The sequence below is a fragment of the Pinus tabuliformis genome, chromosome J (assembly GCF_031772625.1).
Source record: "Pinus tabuliformis cultivar Carrire ecotype Pingquan chromosome J, CPIR1, whole genome shotgun sequence".
Taxonomy (NCBI): domain Eukaryota; kingdom Viridiplantae; phylum Streptophyta; class Pinopsida; order Pinales; family Pinaceae; genus Pinus; species Pinus tabuliformis.
Window position 1 is genome coordinate 646,005,739 of NC_142295.1, and position 15,233 is coordinate 646,020,971.

At 38.7% G+C, this 15,233-nt stretch overlaps 1 protein-coding gene across 1 annotated transcript in view; it reads right to left on the reverse strand.

Annotated features, from left to right (window-relative positions):
* Positions 1-15,233, reverse strand: part of LOC149228578 (uncharacterized) — a 465,738-nt gene that overhangs the window by 430,550 nt on the left and 19,955 nt on the right. Inside the window, exon 2 of the mRNA XM_089378272.1 lies at positions 13,627-13,796. Within this exon, the coding sequence (XP_089234398.1) occupies positions 13,627-13,796 (170 nt within the window). The remainder of the gene's footprint in view (positions 1-13,626; positions 13,797-15,233) is intronic.

Below are 15,233 nucleotides of genomic sequence, written 5' to 3' on the forward strand. Positions count from 1 at the left end.
TGAAAAAGCAAAAATATCACATTCTTTGAATAGAATGACAAGTTCTTGGACTGACCATGGGGTGTCCACTGTATCTGATGGATTGACAAATGTAAAAGGCAAGCCATTGATAAATGTTCTTGCTGTGTCTGTTAGTGGTGCCATCATTCTTTCAGCATATGATTACTCAGACAAGTTCAAGACCGGCATCAACATTGCAAAACCATTACTTGAAACAATTAACTGTATTGAGCCATACAATGTCATCCAATTCATCACTAATAATGCTCCTAATTGTAAGGCAGTGGGAGCAATTATTGAGGATAAATACCCCAACATATTTTGGTCTGGGTGTTTGGTTCACACAATGAACCTTTTGATACATGATATTGTTAAGAACAAAAACGAAGAATACAAATCGATTGGTGATTTGAACAAGAAAGGCAAACAAATGATAAAATTTATTACAAATCATAGCAATACCCATGGCCTTTTCCGCAGTCACTCAAGATTGGAGTTGTTGGAAATTGAGAGGATTAGATTTGGTAGCTATTACCTCACCTTCAGGTGCCTTTTGAAGGTAAGAGAGACATTGGCTAGCATGGTATCAAATCCACACAGGTAGATATTAAAGGAAAGGGCTACAAATGCAGCTGACAAGCAAGGTTTTGAACAGGTGCAGGAGGCCGCCCTTGATGGTATGTTTTGGGCACGTGTGAGGCAAGTATTGGATTTCACCAAGCCCATTTATCACATGATTCGGTTTGCAGATACAGATAAACTAGTGATTGGTGAGGTGTGTGAGCAGATGGATACCATGTTGGGGATGATCCCAACTTGTATACACTGATTCACGATTGTGTGTGTATACGGTGGGATAAACTTAATGTTCCACTACATTGCTTGGCTTGTATCCTTACGCCAAAATACTACTCTACATCTTGGTTGGGCCAACCTGCACCAGGGGGTGGGGTTACGGCCAAACCCCATATAGATGAAGAGGTATCTATAGGATATTTGCAAGCATTAGAAAAGTTGATACCTGACAAGGAGGAATGTGCTAGTGCGCGTCTTCAATTAGGCAGATACTTCAGTTGCACTGGTTTGTTTGGCACCTTTCATGCAATGGAAGATAGAGACAAATTTGATGCTCTCACATGGTGGGAATCTGTTAATTTTAGGTATGTTCTATGCTTAGAGCAATTTATTTCAATTTTCACAGTTAGCTACATATCTTTTCCAGATTAGCAATCACATCAGCATTAAAGTAAACTACAGATAGAACATAAACATAAATTGCAGAAGACAAGCCAAGATAAGAGGACACAAGATGTGGCGCTAACCAGGGACAAACCCCAATGTGGGGAAACCTTGATCAATTCTTCTTATATGTTCTTCAATAGTTCAGCAAAGAGAGAGAGAGATAGTATGTTTACAACAGAAGTCAAAACTTTGACTTATCTAGATAAGAGCATATATCATCTCTAAGAATATGATACATGAGATCAATGGAAGTCTACAATGTTACTTGGAAGTGGGAGCGGGAGCAGGGAGCGGGAGCGAAAACGGGAGCGGGAGCGACCATTTTCAGAAGCTCCCAATTTGGGAGCGAATCCGGGAGCGATTTTTTAAAAAAAAAAAAATATATATATATATATATATATATATATATATATATAGATATATATATTTTATATTTTTTTACTTTTGATACATATATGTCAACAAAAACATGTAGAATGATGAATTAGATATAAAAAACATAAAAAAACATAGATTGATCAATGAACCATATCACATCAATCATCTTGATTCTAGAAATTATAATCTTCATCAACCATGTCCACAAGTTAGTAAAATACATATTACAACTGCAACATAATGAGTCTCGTGAATCATGATTCATCAAATTCAATCTTAAAGTTTCAACTTCAAGCTTTCAAAATTGAAAATCCAATATATAACATTTATCATCATTGATCACCAAAGTTGTACTTGTAAGCTAAGTTTAACGGTTAACCATTACAAGAAGTAATATCTTAGATATTTCTAAGTCCTAACTTCTAACTGTTAACATGAAATGAAATGTTATAAAATGATACATGAATAATGAAATGAAATGAAACAACTTTAGTCTTTCACGAAGCATCATATTCATAATTCACAATCATTACCAATGAGTTATAATTGCCAACTTCAAACTTCAAATTTTCATTGTCACAGTCATATATTGTTTACAAAAAATATCATTATGATATGAAAGAGTCAAGAGTCAAGAGTCAAGGACTCAAAACTCAACAGTTATGAAAACTAAAGTCTAATAGAAACTAGAAAAGACAAGTAAATTGTAAATCTACATGTGGCCCTTGCCACGAGAGTCTCCAGGAGTATAAGCAGGTCGTGGTGGTCTTCTAGGAGTCTCCCGCACAGACCGACGACCAGAACTAGAAGGCACATGCCCTCCACGTGAGGGTGTAGATGGAGGTGGCAACAGCAAAGGAACAAGACTCGGACCTCGAGCACTGCTACTGGACGGTGGAGGTGGAGGTGGCATGGCTGCTGCAGCTGCATCTGCTTCGTCTTCATCCCTTATAAGTTCCTCTTCCAGTTCTTCAAGATGCACTATACCATCCTCCAAATTGTCATCCTCTGGGTGATTGTCCCAAATTCTATATGTGGCATCCTCATAAGCCCGATCTCAGTGATGACTCAACAACCTCAAGTTGTAGTGCACAGAAACCAAGCTTTCTGCTCGGTTTTCATTGAATCTGTTTCTTTTCACATTGTGTATGAAGCTGTAGGTGCTCCAACACCTCTCTGCAGAAGAAGTATTCACAACCTGCGATAGAACTTTTTTTGCCAATTTTGGCAAAAGTCCATGGCTTCCATATGTTTCCTACCATGTGAGAGCATCAAATCTGTCTCTGTCTTCCATTGCATGGAAGGTACCAAACAAACCAGTGCCACTGAAGTATCTGCCTATTTCAAGGCGCACAACTGCACATTCCTCCCTATCAGGTATCAACTTTTCCAATGCTTGCAAATATCCACTAGTTACCTCTGCATCTGAATGGAGTTTGATCCTAATCCCACCCCCTGGTGCAGGTTGGCCCAACCAAGATGTAGAGTAGTATTTTGGCGTAAGGATATACGCCAAGCAATGTAGTGGAAGATTAAGTTTATTCCACCGTACACACACAAAATCGTGAATCATTTTGTACAAGTCGGGATCTCTGTTATGAACAATATCTTTTATTTGCCCCAACATGGTATCCATCTGCTCATACACCTCGCCAATCACTGGTTTATCTGTATTTGCAAACCGAATCATGTGATAAATGGGATTGGTGAAATCCAACACTTGCCTCACACTTGTCCAAAACTGACCATCAAGAGCGGCCTCCTCCACCAGTTCAAAACCTTGCCTGTCAGCTGCATTTGTAGCCCTTTCCTTTAATACCTGCCAATGTGGACTTGATACCATGCTAGCCAATGACTCTCTTACCTTCAAAAGGCGCCTGAAGGTGAGGTAATAACTACCAAATCTACTCTTTGCAATCTTCAACAACTCCAATATCGAGTGATTGCGAAAAAGGCCATGTGTATTGCTATGATTTGTAATAAATTTTATCATTTGTTTGCCTTTCTTGTACAAATCACCAATCCATTGGTATTGTGCATTTTTGTTCTTGACAACATCATGCATCAGAAGGTTCAATGTGTGAACCAAACATCCAGAACAAAATATGTTGGGGCATTTATCCTCAATAATTGCTCCTGCTGCCTTACAATTAGGAGCATTATCAGTGATGACTTGGAAGACATTGTATGGCCCAATACGGTCAATTGTTTCAAGTAATGCTTCTGCAATGTTGATGTCGGTCCTGAACTTGTCAGAGTAATCATGTGCAGTTAGAAAGATGGCACCACTAACAGACACAGCAAGAACACTTATCAATGGCTTGCCTTTTACATTTGTCCATCCATCAGATACAATGGGCACCCCATGGTCAGTCCAAGAACTTGTCATTCTATTCGAAGAATGTGATATTTTTGCTTTTTCATGATCAAGTCCAACGGTTCTTGCCTTGTCATACCCAGGGCTCTTGTATCCTTTAGGGGCATCATTTATGGCAGAAACCATTTCGTGCCAATAAGGTGAGCGAAGAACATTGAATGGTATCCCACATGCACAGAGAAACCTGTAAACCTTTGAATCCACAGCATTCCTACACCCCTCATCAAGGAAATCTGATATGGTTCTACGCCTTAAACCTGATGACCCTGTGCCTCCATATCCACTGCCTTGGGAGGATGCTGAAGGAGTTCTTTGTGCTTGTGATTGTGAGCTTGGTTCAAAGAAACCCCTTGATTTTTTTGATTTGTATTGGGCTTCCTCCTCTTCCCTTATGTATTTGGCTCTATCCGCTGCTGACACCGCTGGACAAGTTTTGATTCCTATTTGTTTGTCTCCATCCCATGGCCTTTTCCCGCAGAGGTGTTTTCTGGCACGGGTGTATGAACTTGTGTAATCATTGTTGCAATGGGGGCAATGAAATTTAGTGGTTCCACCCCCTTTCCCTGCTTCAGGCCTGTTAACATATTTCCACAATGGGGTTTGGTCTTGTTTAGTTTTTTGAGAGTCATGTTCACCCTCCTCCAGCTCCTCCTCACCGGGGTTTTCATCAAATCCACTTTCTCCAGCTTCTTCATCCCCCTCTTCATTTTGGCCCCTCCGTTTCCTACTCTCCAGCACCATAATAACCATAAAAGGGACCAAGAAGAGGAAAATCCCAAGAAATATAGCCAGGTCCAGGGTAGCTAATAAAAGGAAAGCCAACACTTGGGTTTATAATGTATAGGAAGGAGCAGTCGTTGTACATGAGGTGCCCTGACCTTGATTTCTCCACCCTTCTTTTATGTCGTTTGCCTTTTTTGTGATTTTCTTTGATTAACTATTCGGGGCTCATGGGGTTAGAGCATGATGTCTAAGATATAGCAGTGGAATCCCCTTTTTAAGGTGGGGCAGTTCATCGCCCACTAGGGGTTAGGACAATCATGGGTTCCTATATGATGAAGAAGGCTCATAGAACCTGTAGGAACCAGGGTGATGGCCATGACAATGGGGTAGAGCTCATGTATTGGCTTTTGCCCAGGTGCTAAAATGTTTTTTGTCCCAACCATATTTTGCATTCTGTGCTACTTTTCCTATTGAATGTGGCCATATAAGCTTTTAACTTTCTTTTAAGCTGCATCAACCTCTGAGCTTCATTCCAAGCCATGACCCAAGGTGTGGGAAAGGGGAAGGGGCAAGCTAACCCTATGTAGATCCAATGTAGGAATGTGGACCCTGGCAGGAAAAATGATGGATGGGGTAGTAATGAATGGAAAGAGGGTAATATGAGCGGATAAGGGAGCGGGACCACACAACCAAAATCGGGTTTTCCCGTGAAATACCATCCCTGAAGCCAAATGGTCAGTAAAAGAGATCCCACGGGACTAGAATCCGCGATTAATTCCTAAAAGGAGTCTAGGGCACAGAATGTGAAAATTCCTAAACCGGAATCCCTACTGTAGTGACTAATGATATTTCTCGTACTTGTTAGATGTACATAAACAAGTTATTTGCAGTTTCCTACGGAAAATATCGAAACATATACACTGCAGCCTTCACTTAATTAAATATTATGCAGAAACAAAATACTGAGCAAGAAAGAACATCGCAACACATAGGACACAGTTATTTTTGGACAAATAGTCCCTGGAAAAACACAATACGAGAAAACCGGTGTAGCAGTAGAGGATTTATTATTATGCAGGAAAAAATTCTGAGTACAAATCTAGGATGCTAAACTAACAAACCTTTACAGAGAAAGTACTGGACAAAAGACTGGTGAAATGATCTCACCTATCACTAGAGAATCAATGACTAATCCTTCAGCTCTGGAGGCTCTGCATCACCCTTTGCGTGGCTTCTGCACAAAACTGTGTCACCCTGGGCAGCGTCTGTGTCACCTCTCCTAGGTATTACGTTGCCTCTCTGCTCTAGATCCTCTATTAGCTGTGAAATCGACTTTCCTGCCTTCCAGACTCACACCCTAGCTTCCCGCAACTGAACTTCGAATTCCCTCTGCAGAAACTCGACTTCCCCTCACCGACTACGTTGTATCTGTGTAGGCTAGCGTCAGCGTTCCTCTTGACGTCTTTTTGTCCTCTCTCTTCCTTGTACTCTCCAGAAATTCCTTCTCCCGGATTCTCACTACCCCTCTGCTACAAGATATCCTCAATCAATTTTCCTCCTGAGAACTTTGTTATGTAAAAATTATTTATTATTTAAATTTTAGGTTAGTTATTTAATTTTAGGTTAATTAGACGAAAGGGCACGATGATAAGATCATGCCCTTTCCCCAAAGGGTGCCCATGGAGGTATATAAGCCAAGGAACCCCCACTGTAAACAATCATCTTAGGTCAATTAATTGTTAATAAATATTTATATATATATACATCTCTGCGTATCAAGAAGTTTTCACTTCATCTGGTATCGGAGTTGGTTGGTTCTCTAGACACTCCGCTGCACAGCTTCTTTGTTGTTTTGCAATCGGTCATCTTTCACCAAGTCGTTGTTCATCAACCCCATCCGATATTCCTTGCCAGTCTATTGTACTCGTCCCCACCATTAACCCGTCGCCGCTCCGTTTGTTCCACGACCCCTTCCACGCTGCTCTCCCGTCATTTTTTTTTACCACTGTGTCCCTCTGCGTCTCCCGTTGCCTCCCTGTCTGCGTCCACCCTGCCGCATCTTCTGTTGTCTTCCCCGCTCTCTGTGTCATCCACCCTCCTCCAGTCCGCAGCTACCGTTGTCACTATCCGCTACAACGATTCCCGAATCCGCTATTCCATTCCGCATCACACACCTCCTGTTTGTTGTTGCCATCACTCCACCTCATTCTCATTTCCACCCCGTGCCTCACCCCTCATCAGCCATACTTGTTCCCCAACACTCCACGCACCATTCCATCCACGCTATCGAACAGAACAGTCGTGTCTGTCCGTCATTCATATTAAAAAAAAAATCTTTTTTTTCGTTATATATATAGTTATAATATATTAAATAAGTTATATTATATAACATATATATAATTATATTATATATATATATATATATATATATATATATATATATAACTATGTTATATTAAATTATATAACATATATTATATACGATATATCATTTAGTTATATACAAATATTATATAGTTTAAAACTTTATATACATATATATATAATTAAATTAAATAATAAAAAAATAATTAAAATTTTAAGCTGGCAGATAAATACACGCCCCCACAAACTCGCTCAATGTCGACAATGACAATGACTGATTTCCAAAAAAGATTGGTTGACGCGGAGAATAAGATGAATAACAACACCGATGAGGTCAATAAAAAATTAGATGATTTCCAGAACAAGCTTAAGGGGCAGGCTGACGATATCAAAAGGCTTCAGGATACAACAAATCGAATAGAAATACAGATGGAGCATCACCATGTCCAATCAGACGTGAATCAAAAAGAGACCTTAACATTGCTGAACCTTATGTGTAAAAAGATGAATTTTACACCCGCACAACTACTACAAGAAGATGAAGAAAATCAAGAGCACAACGAAATCAACAGACTCTCAAGGAAAAGCCGAATCCCCAAAAAAATTGGCGACAACCCACCAAGAAATGAATAACGCGACTCTTACAAATAAGCAACTCTAGGATACCTTTACCAATCAACACCCCTTTTTCGCTCAACCATTAGCGACATACCAGCGAAGGGCAATAGTCGAGATGCCCAAATTTGATGGAAACGAAAAAAACAATGTTGCATGGATAAATAAAGCAGCAGAATACTTTAAGATATATGACATCAATGATGATGACGAAAAGTGCAAGCACGCATCCATGAAAATGGAAGGGGAAGCATATAATTGGTATATGTGGTGGAAAAAGACAACACACATCATTAGTTGGAGAAAATTTAAGGATGCATTCTTTAAAAGATTCCAAGGTGTAAAGGAAGAAGAGTTCTTTTCAGAACTCATCAAATTACGACAAAAAGGAAGTGTGGATGAATACACTCAAGAATGGGAGACCTTAGTAACACAAGTACCTGGATTATCAGAGTCTCGTCTAATTCAATCATACGTCTCGGGACTCAAAACCCATTTACAAGTAGAACTTGAGATGCATGACATTACATCAATAGAAGTAGCAAGATGAAAAGCAAAAATGGCAGAAAAGAAATTCGAACAAATATTTTGGTCAAAATCGGAAAAAACATATTCAAGACGAAGAATACCTCAGTATGTGGACTCAAATAATACAAGATATGTTCCACCACATCGTCGTGAAGATGAAAAATCTAATGTGGAAATGCAAAGGATAAAAGAAGGTAAATGCAAACACTGTGGTGAGAAGTGGGACCCCAAACATAGATGTGCTAAAGGAAAAGAACCAAAAAACCTATATAATTGTGAAGCAACTAATGATTCAAATAGTGAAGATTCTGACATAGAAGAAACAGAAGATGTCCCAGAATTCTCACCAGAATTAGATGACGGAAGTATTCCACAAGTGTCGCTATCAGCTATGACAGGTATATCACAACCTCAGACGTTAAAGTTGAAAGGACATATAAAGAAGAACAACATAGTGGTTCTCATTGACTCTGGCAGCACCCACAATTTTTTAGATGCAACCATGGCAAAGAGACTCAATATTTTTTCATTTCCCTTACCAAACATGAAGGTAATGGTATAATTCATAAAATTCAAATGGGGGGGTCAAAGGTACAAATTACACGGATTCCAAGCACCAAAAAATCAATTTGTATCATCATCTCAGATGATGAAGATGATTCGAAAAGGAGCACCCGCTTATGTAGTACAATGTCACCAATTAGAAATGTTATCTGCAAATATGATCAGTGAAGAGTCACCAGAGATACAAGATCTATTTCAGAAGCATGAAAAAGTATTTCAAGACCTACCTATGAAGATGCCACCTAATAGGGAAATTGAGCATACAATAGAAGTCAAGGCAGGGTCAGACCCCGTCAACATCAAGCCATACCGATATCCACATCACCAAAAAACAGAAATTGAGAGATTAATCCAAGACCTTTTAAAGTGTGGGATCATCTCGAAAAGTAAAAGTCCTTACGCTGCTCCAGTGGTATTGGTAAGGAAGAAGGATGGTTCATTCAGGCTATGCATTGATTATAGAGGATTAAACAAAATAACAATCAAAAACAAGTTCCCAATTCCCTTTATCGACGAAATGTTGGATGAGCTACATGGCGCAAAGTACTTCTCAAAATTGGACTTAAGATCAAGCTACTATCAAATTAGAATCAGATTGGAAGACATACCAAAAACGGCATTCTGAACACACGAAGGTCACTATGAATTTAAAGTAATGTTGTTTGGGTTAACCAATGCACCAGCAACGTTTCAAGCAACTATGAACGAATTATTTCGTCCACATCTTAGGAAGTTTGTATTAGTATTCTTTGACGATATTCTAATTTACAGTAAAACTTGGAAAGAGCACTTGCAACATCTGGACAAAGTTTACACTACTGAAAGAACATCAATTTTATGCAAAAAAATCCAAATGCACCTTCGGAAAGGAAGAAGTAGAATACCATGGACCCATTATATCCCATGAAGGCGTAAAGGTGGACCCTAATAAAATCAAGGCCATAAAGGAATGGACCAAACCTATCAATATATCCAAGCTAAGAGGGTTCTTAGGTTTGACTGGATATCACCGAAGGTTTATTAAAAACTATGCACATATAACTGCACCTCTGACAAATCTTTTAAAGAAGAATTCGTTTCTATGGGATAAGGAAGCAGGAAGGTGTTTTGAAAAAATAAAGGAAATTATGTCTAATGCTCCCGTATTAGCAACACCAGATTTCTCTAAACCATTTATCATTGAGTGTGATGCTTTTGGATTCGGTATAGGTGCAGTGTTAATGCAACAAGGGCATCCAATAGCTTTTGAAAGTAGGAAGCTCAACAAATGAGAACATCTCAAATCCACATACAACAAAGAGATGCTCGCTATCATGCACGCACTAGCTAAGTGGAGGCAATATCTTTGGGAAGTAAGTTTTCCAATCAAACAGACCACAACAGTCTCCAGCATCTCTTTCAACAAAAAACACTTTCCAAAGAACAACAAAAATGGATTGAAAAAATTGTCGCCTTTGACTTGGAAATACTACATAAAAGAGGAAAAGACAATGTAGTAGCAGATGCCCTGTCCAAGAAAGATGAAGAACCAACACTACTTGCAATTTCGGTTGTTGTTCCTGAATGGCTTAACGAAATTCGAAGTGAGTATGCCAAGGATCCAGAAATAACGGCAATAATCAATAATGATATCCTATGGTACAAGGGAAGAATCTATCTAAATACAAATTCCAAGTTTAAATTTAAGATACTCAAGGAATCACATGACTCACCGTCAGCTGGACATGTAGGATTCTTTAAGACTTACTACAATGCACGTCAATCCTTCTTTTGGAAGGGAATGAGTCGCGATATTCAGAAGTATGTAGCAGAATGTGACACATGTCAAAGGAATAAAAGTGAAAATATTACGACACCGGGATTACTTCACCCTTTAAACATTCCAAATCAGAAATGGGAAGAAATTTCGATGGACTTTATCGAAGGATTACCAGTATCTGAAGGCAAGGACAAGATTTTCTTAGTAGTCGACAGACTCACCAAATATGCTCACTTCATGGCAATAAACAAATCATACTCAGCAAAAGAAATCGCTGAAATATTTTGCAAAAATATATACAAGTTACACAGTTTTCCGAAAGTCATTGTGAGTGATAGAGATGCCAAATTTAAGGGTAATTTCTGGAAGGAGTTGTTCAACCACATAGGAACCCACCTAAATATGAGTTCCGCTTATCACCCTCAAACAGATGGCCAAACAAAGGTTGTCAATAAATGTTTGGAGGCCTACCTACGTTGCTATGCTACAGAAAAACAAAATAAGTTGGCTCAATGGTTACATCTCACTGAGTGGTGGTATAATTCTACTTATCATACGTCAGCAAACATGACGCCATTTCAAGCTTTATATGGGTATGAACCCCCAAAATGGAAGGATCTAGCTGTTGTCCAGACAAACCTACCTGCTGTTAAAGATCAACTAGAAGAAACCCAAAAAATCGTCCTTGTATTAAAAGAAAGCTTGAATAATGCAAGGAATCGTATGAAGCAACAAGCAGACTGAAACAGAACCGAAAGAGAGTTTGAAGTCGGAGAATGGGTGTTTGTCAAGCTCCAACCATACAAACAATTATCCTTAAAACATAAAGGAAAAAACAAATTGGCACCAAAGTTCTATGGACCTTATCAGATCAACAAAAATATTAGCCAAGTTGCGTATGGTTTAAGCCTTCCAGAGACAAGTCGTGTTCACAACGTCTTCCATGTATCCTGCCTTAAAAGGGCACTAGGCAACAATCAATCAGCGCAAACAACGCTTCCATCTCTAGATGATGAGGGAAGGGTCATTCTAGAACCAAAAGGTATTTTATCTACTAAAGAAAGAAAGCTTCGACATTGTACAATCAAGGAATATCTGATCAAGTGGAAGGACTTACCTGAAGAAGACGCTTCTTGGGAGAATGAATCATTTTGTCAACAACATCCGTCGTTATGTATGCTTTGAGGACAAAGCATTCTTTCGAGAGGAAGGCAATGTTATGTAAAAATTATTTATTATTTAAATTTTAGATTTATTATTTAATTTTAGGTTAATTAGACGAAAGGGCACGATCATAAGATCATGCCCTTTCCCCAAAGGGTGCCCATGGTGGTATATAAGCCAAGGAACCCCCACTGTAAACAATCATCTTCAGTCAATTAATTATTAATAAATATTTATATATATACATCTCTGTGTATCAAGAAGTTTTCACTTCAAACTTCTCACCTCAAAAAAGTCGATTTTCTCAATCTCTCTTTGTGTTTTCCAAATGACCCTCGAGTCCCTTCTTATATCTTCCTATTGAGCAACCAACGACCTAGATTAAAACATACTCAAAAGCTCAGATTGATTTGATTTGATCCATTGTTTTTTCTAGAAATTTCACCCCTGATTAGATTAATACCCATTAATATTTTAATTTTCCTAAGTTTAGACTTAGGAACCCCTTTAAAAATATTAATTATTTTAATAAAATCATTTCTGGGTGGAATTTCCCAAAATGCTTTTTGGGTTCTTTGGAATACCTGTGCCCAAGCCTCCCTGAAAAATTTTAAGCTTAGAGCAGATCCGATGCTACCCCAAATCAACACAAAAGCATAGACCTAGCCCATCATTTATGCCGAATGCCCTCATTAATCCATGCCCAAAAGTGTCCATGATAAGCAAACTACAAAACTCAATTTCAAAATGACAAGGCATATCTTTAGATTTGGGAGGGCCACCTTAAAACATATGATCATGGCAGATGGACGAGGGACCACATGGCGGGCTTAGGTGGCAGAGAAATGGCACAATGAGCGAGACTGATGGCTGCAAAGGGCTGCTAGCTTCCAGCTGAGGACCATCTTGGAGAAAAAAAAATTCTCCTAGGGATATTACCCACAAATGGTGGGTAACATGACCAACGACCTTTATGGTATTGTGAGCCACACATCTGACATTGCCTCTAATTTGAACAAAATGTTGTGGGTGAGGAACCTCATGGTCTGAAGATCATAGTCCATTTAGAAATCAAACACAATGTTTGTGCATGATTGTTGCTCCAGCAAGGTTTAGCTAGCAAGCATAAGCATGGTCTGACAAATGTCGCTTGTGTTTTGTGTGGTAACGATGAAATGCTGGATCATATTTTTTGGAGACGTCACGCCCCTAAAGTGCTTTGGTTATAGATTCAGGTTGCATATCACTTCTTCATTGCCACACTTCTCGAGAAGACTTGGAAGATGAGTTGCTTGCAATTTGTTTTCTTTGGAAACATCAATGTAAAAATACTTTTCAGGAGAAGCTTTCCCCTTTTGGCGTAGGGGCTTTGAAGAGCTTTGAGTAGGAGTCAGTTGTTCTTGTGAAAGTCAAACTTGGTGTCTTTTGTCATGAAGTTGAGTCCCTTCCACTCGATGAATAGGCACATAGAACAATCTCATCACCATTCCTTCATTCCACAACTTTCTTCATTTCTTCTTCCAGAATAAAAAATGCTTACCGCAGATAGCTTGTAAGCAGCTCCTACAGTATTAGTATATGGCAAGGCAATCACACCTTGCAAGACTGCAACGGACATGCAGACAATATATTCATTCTTTTCTTGTTAGAAGAAACATGAAGCACATCTTATTGTAACGACACATTAACTATACAGAGGTTTGACTTTATAGAGAGCTTCAACTCTTTGGAATCACTATTCTAACTTCATGGAATTTAAATGTTGTTTCAGTAGTTCCAAGAAATCTAAATCTGAAAATCACAATTCATCACCAACAAATCTAATACCACTTGAATGCAAGGGCAAGCTCAACCTCTGAAGGACAGTTTCAACAAATATTATAACTGTGGATAAGCATATCTCAGTTCTCACCTGATCTGCATGATTGAAAATGCATCTAGTAATCCATTCAATTACAGGTTCCATCAAGCGGACATACATCCGTTTTTCATGATAAGACTTCATCATTTTGGTACCCAGATTGCCTGAAAGAACCCTTTGAAATAGTGTGATATAATCACTAAGTCCTGTGATGAGAAAACCTGTTACACAAAATGAATCGGAATTTTATATCACCATTGTCCTTCATATGCTCACTGCACCATGAATCTTTAGAGATATAAATTTAAATTGCAATTTTATTGATGTCCATGAATACCCAAATTAGGTCAACAAGACTCAAGAGTACAACTCGCACTAACAGCTATAAAGAGAGTACACAACACATCACCCAGTAAAGAGAACAGCAAAAGAGAAGTTAATTCTAAATCCAAATATAAATAAGAGTGAGTAGAGCAGGCAGAACAAGGTAGATACACCCCCATACAAACAGAAGCGGAGCTAATAGCTATCATAATCTGCACACATAATGGAAGAGTCAATATGAAGAGCCTATCCAATAATGTCCTCGGGTAAGTGACACTACATTAATAGTGCCCTTAGGGGTGATCTGAGGTGGCCTCAAAAAGAAGCAACAAACAAAAGAAACAGAAAAAAAACAAGATAAAGAAAAAAAATCAAGAAATCACATTTCAAAACAATGCACCCAGGCAGCAGATTCAAAAGGTCTGAACACTCATGCAGTGCTTTGAATTAAATTATGCCTTCGGAGTAAACAGCACCACATGATAAATTCTGAGATATGTTTGAAATAAAAAAATACAAAAAAGCAGAAAATTATATTAATGTCGACTAATGACCTCAAGTTACACCCAGTATTAATAGCCAAACAGGGAGTACTTATGACAGCTCTCTAGACAATGATCAAATAATACAGAAATGTATCTTAAAGTGGGGATTAAAACTCAATCATGCAATAATGAATGCCCCCGTAAGGCAAAAAAAATAGAGCAAGCAAGTTCCCATTAGAAGAGAGCAAGTCAGCTGTGTTGCCTCTAGCAGTTATTTGCCTCTGATGAGCGTGAATCATCGAGCACGATACAATATGTTTGTAATGAAAGTGGCATCTTAGAATGTCTGAAGCTTAAAGTAACCTCAAAAGAAAACATACCATCCACAAAGTGTAGAATTCAATTGGCAGGGTAGACATGTTAATTTTGTAAGAAATAAAAATTGCAAGGCATCTACAGAGTGCAACCTGATTTTTTATTTGGCCAAGTGCTAAATGTGTGCCTTCTGTTAGGGCCAGTGGTTTCATTTGTCGAATGTCTTTCGAATTCGTTAATTTTCAGTTTGAATAAGTCGAACTTATAATCATTGTCGCTGTCATAAGTTCGAAAGTCACTGTCCAACATCACCATGAGTTTAGTCATCAAGTGGTCCAGTCAAAGCATGAAACAGTATCGAGTCATTGGGAGTCATGGTTACAAATTTTTGAACAGTCAAGTCATGGGGTATGTGTCAGTTATGTGTCTGTCAGAAAGTTATCTTGAGTTCATTACAGTCGAAGTTCTGCTGCTCAAGCAAAATGGTCTTTTCAGAATATCCTATTTCTTTTCCCCTTTCTAATCTACCCTTGT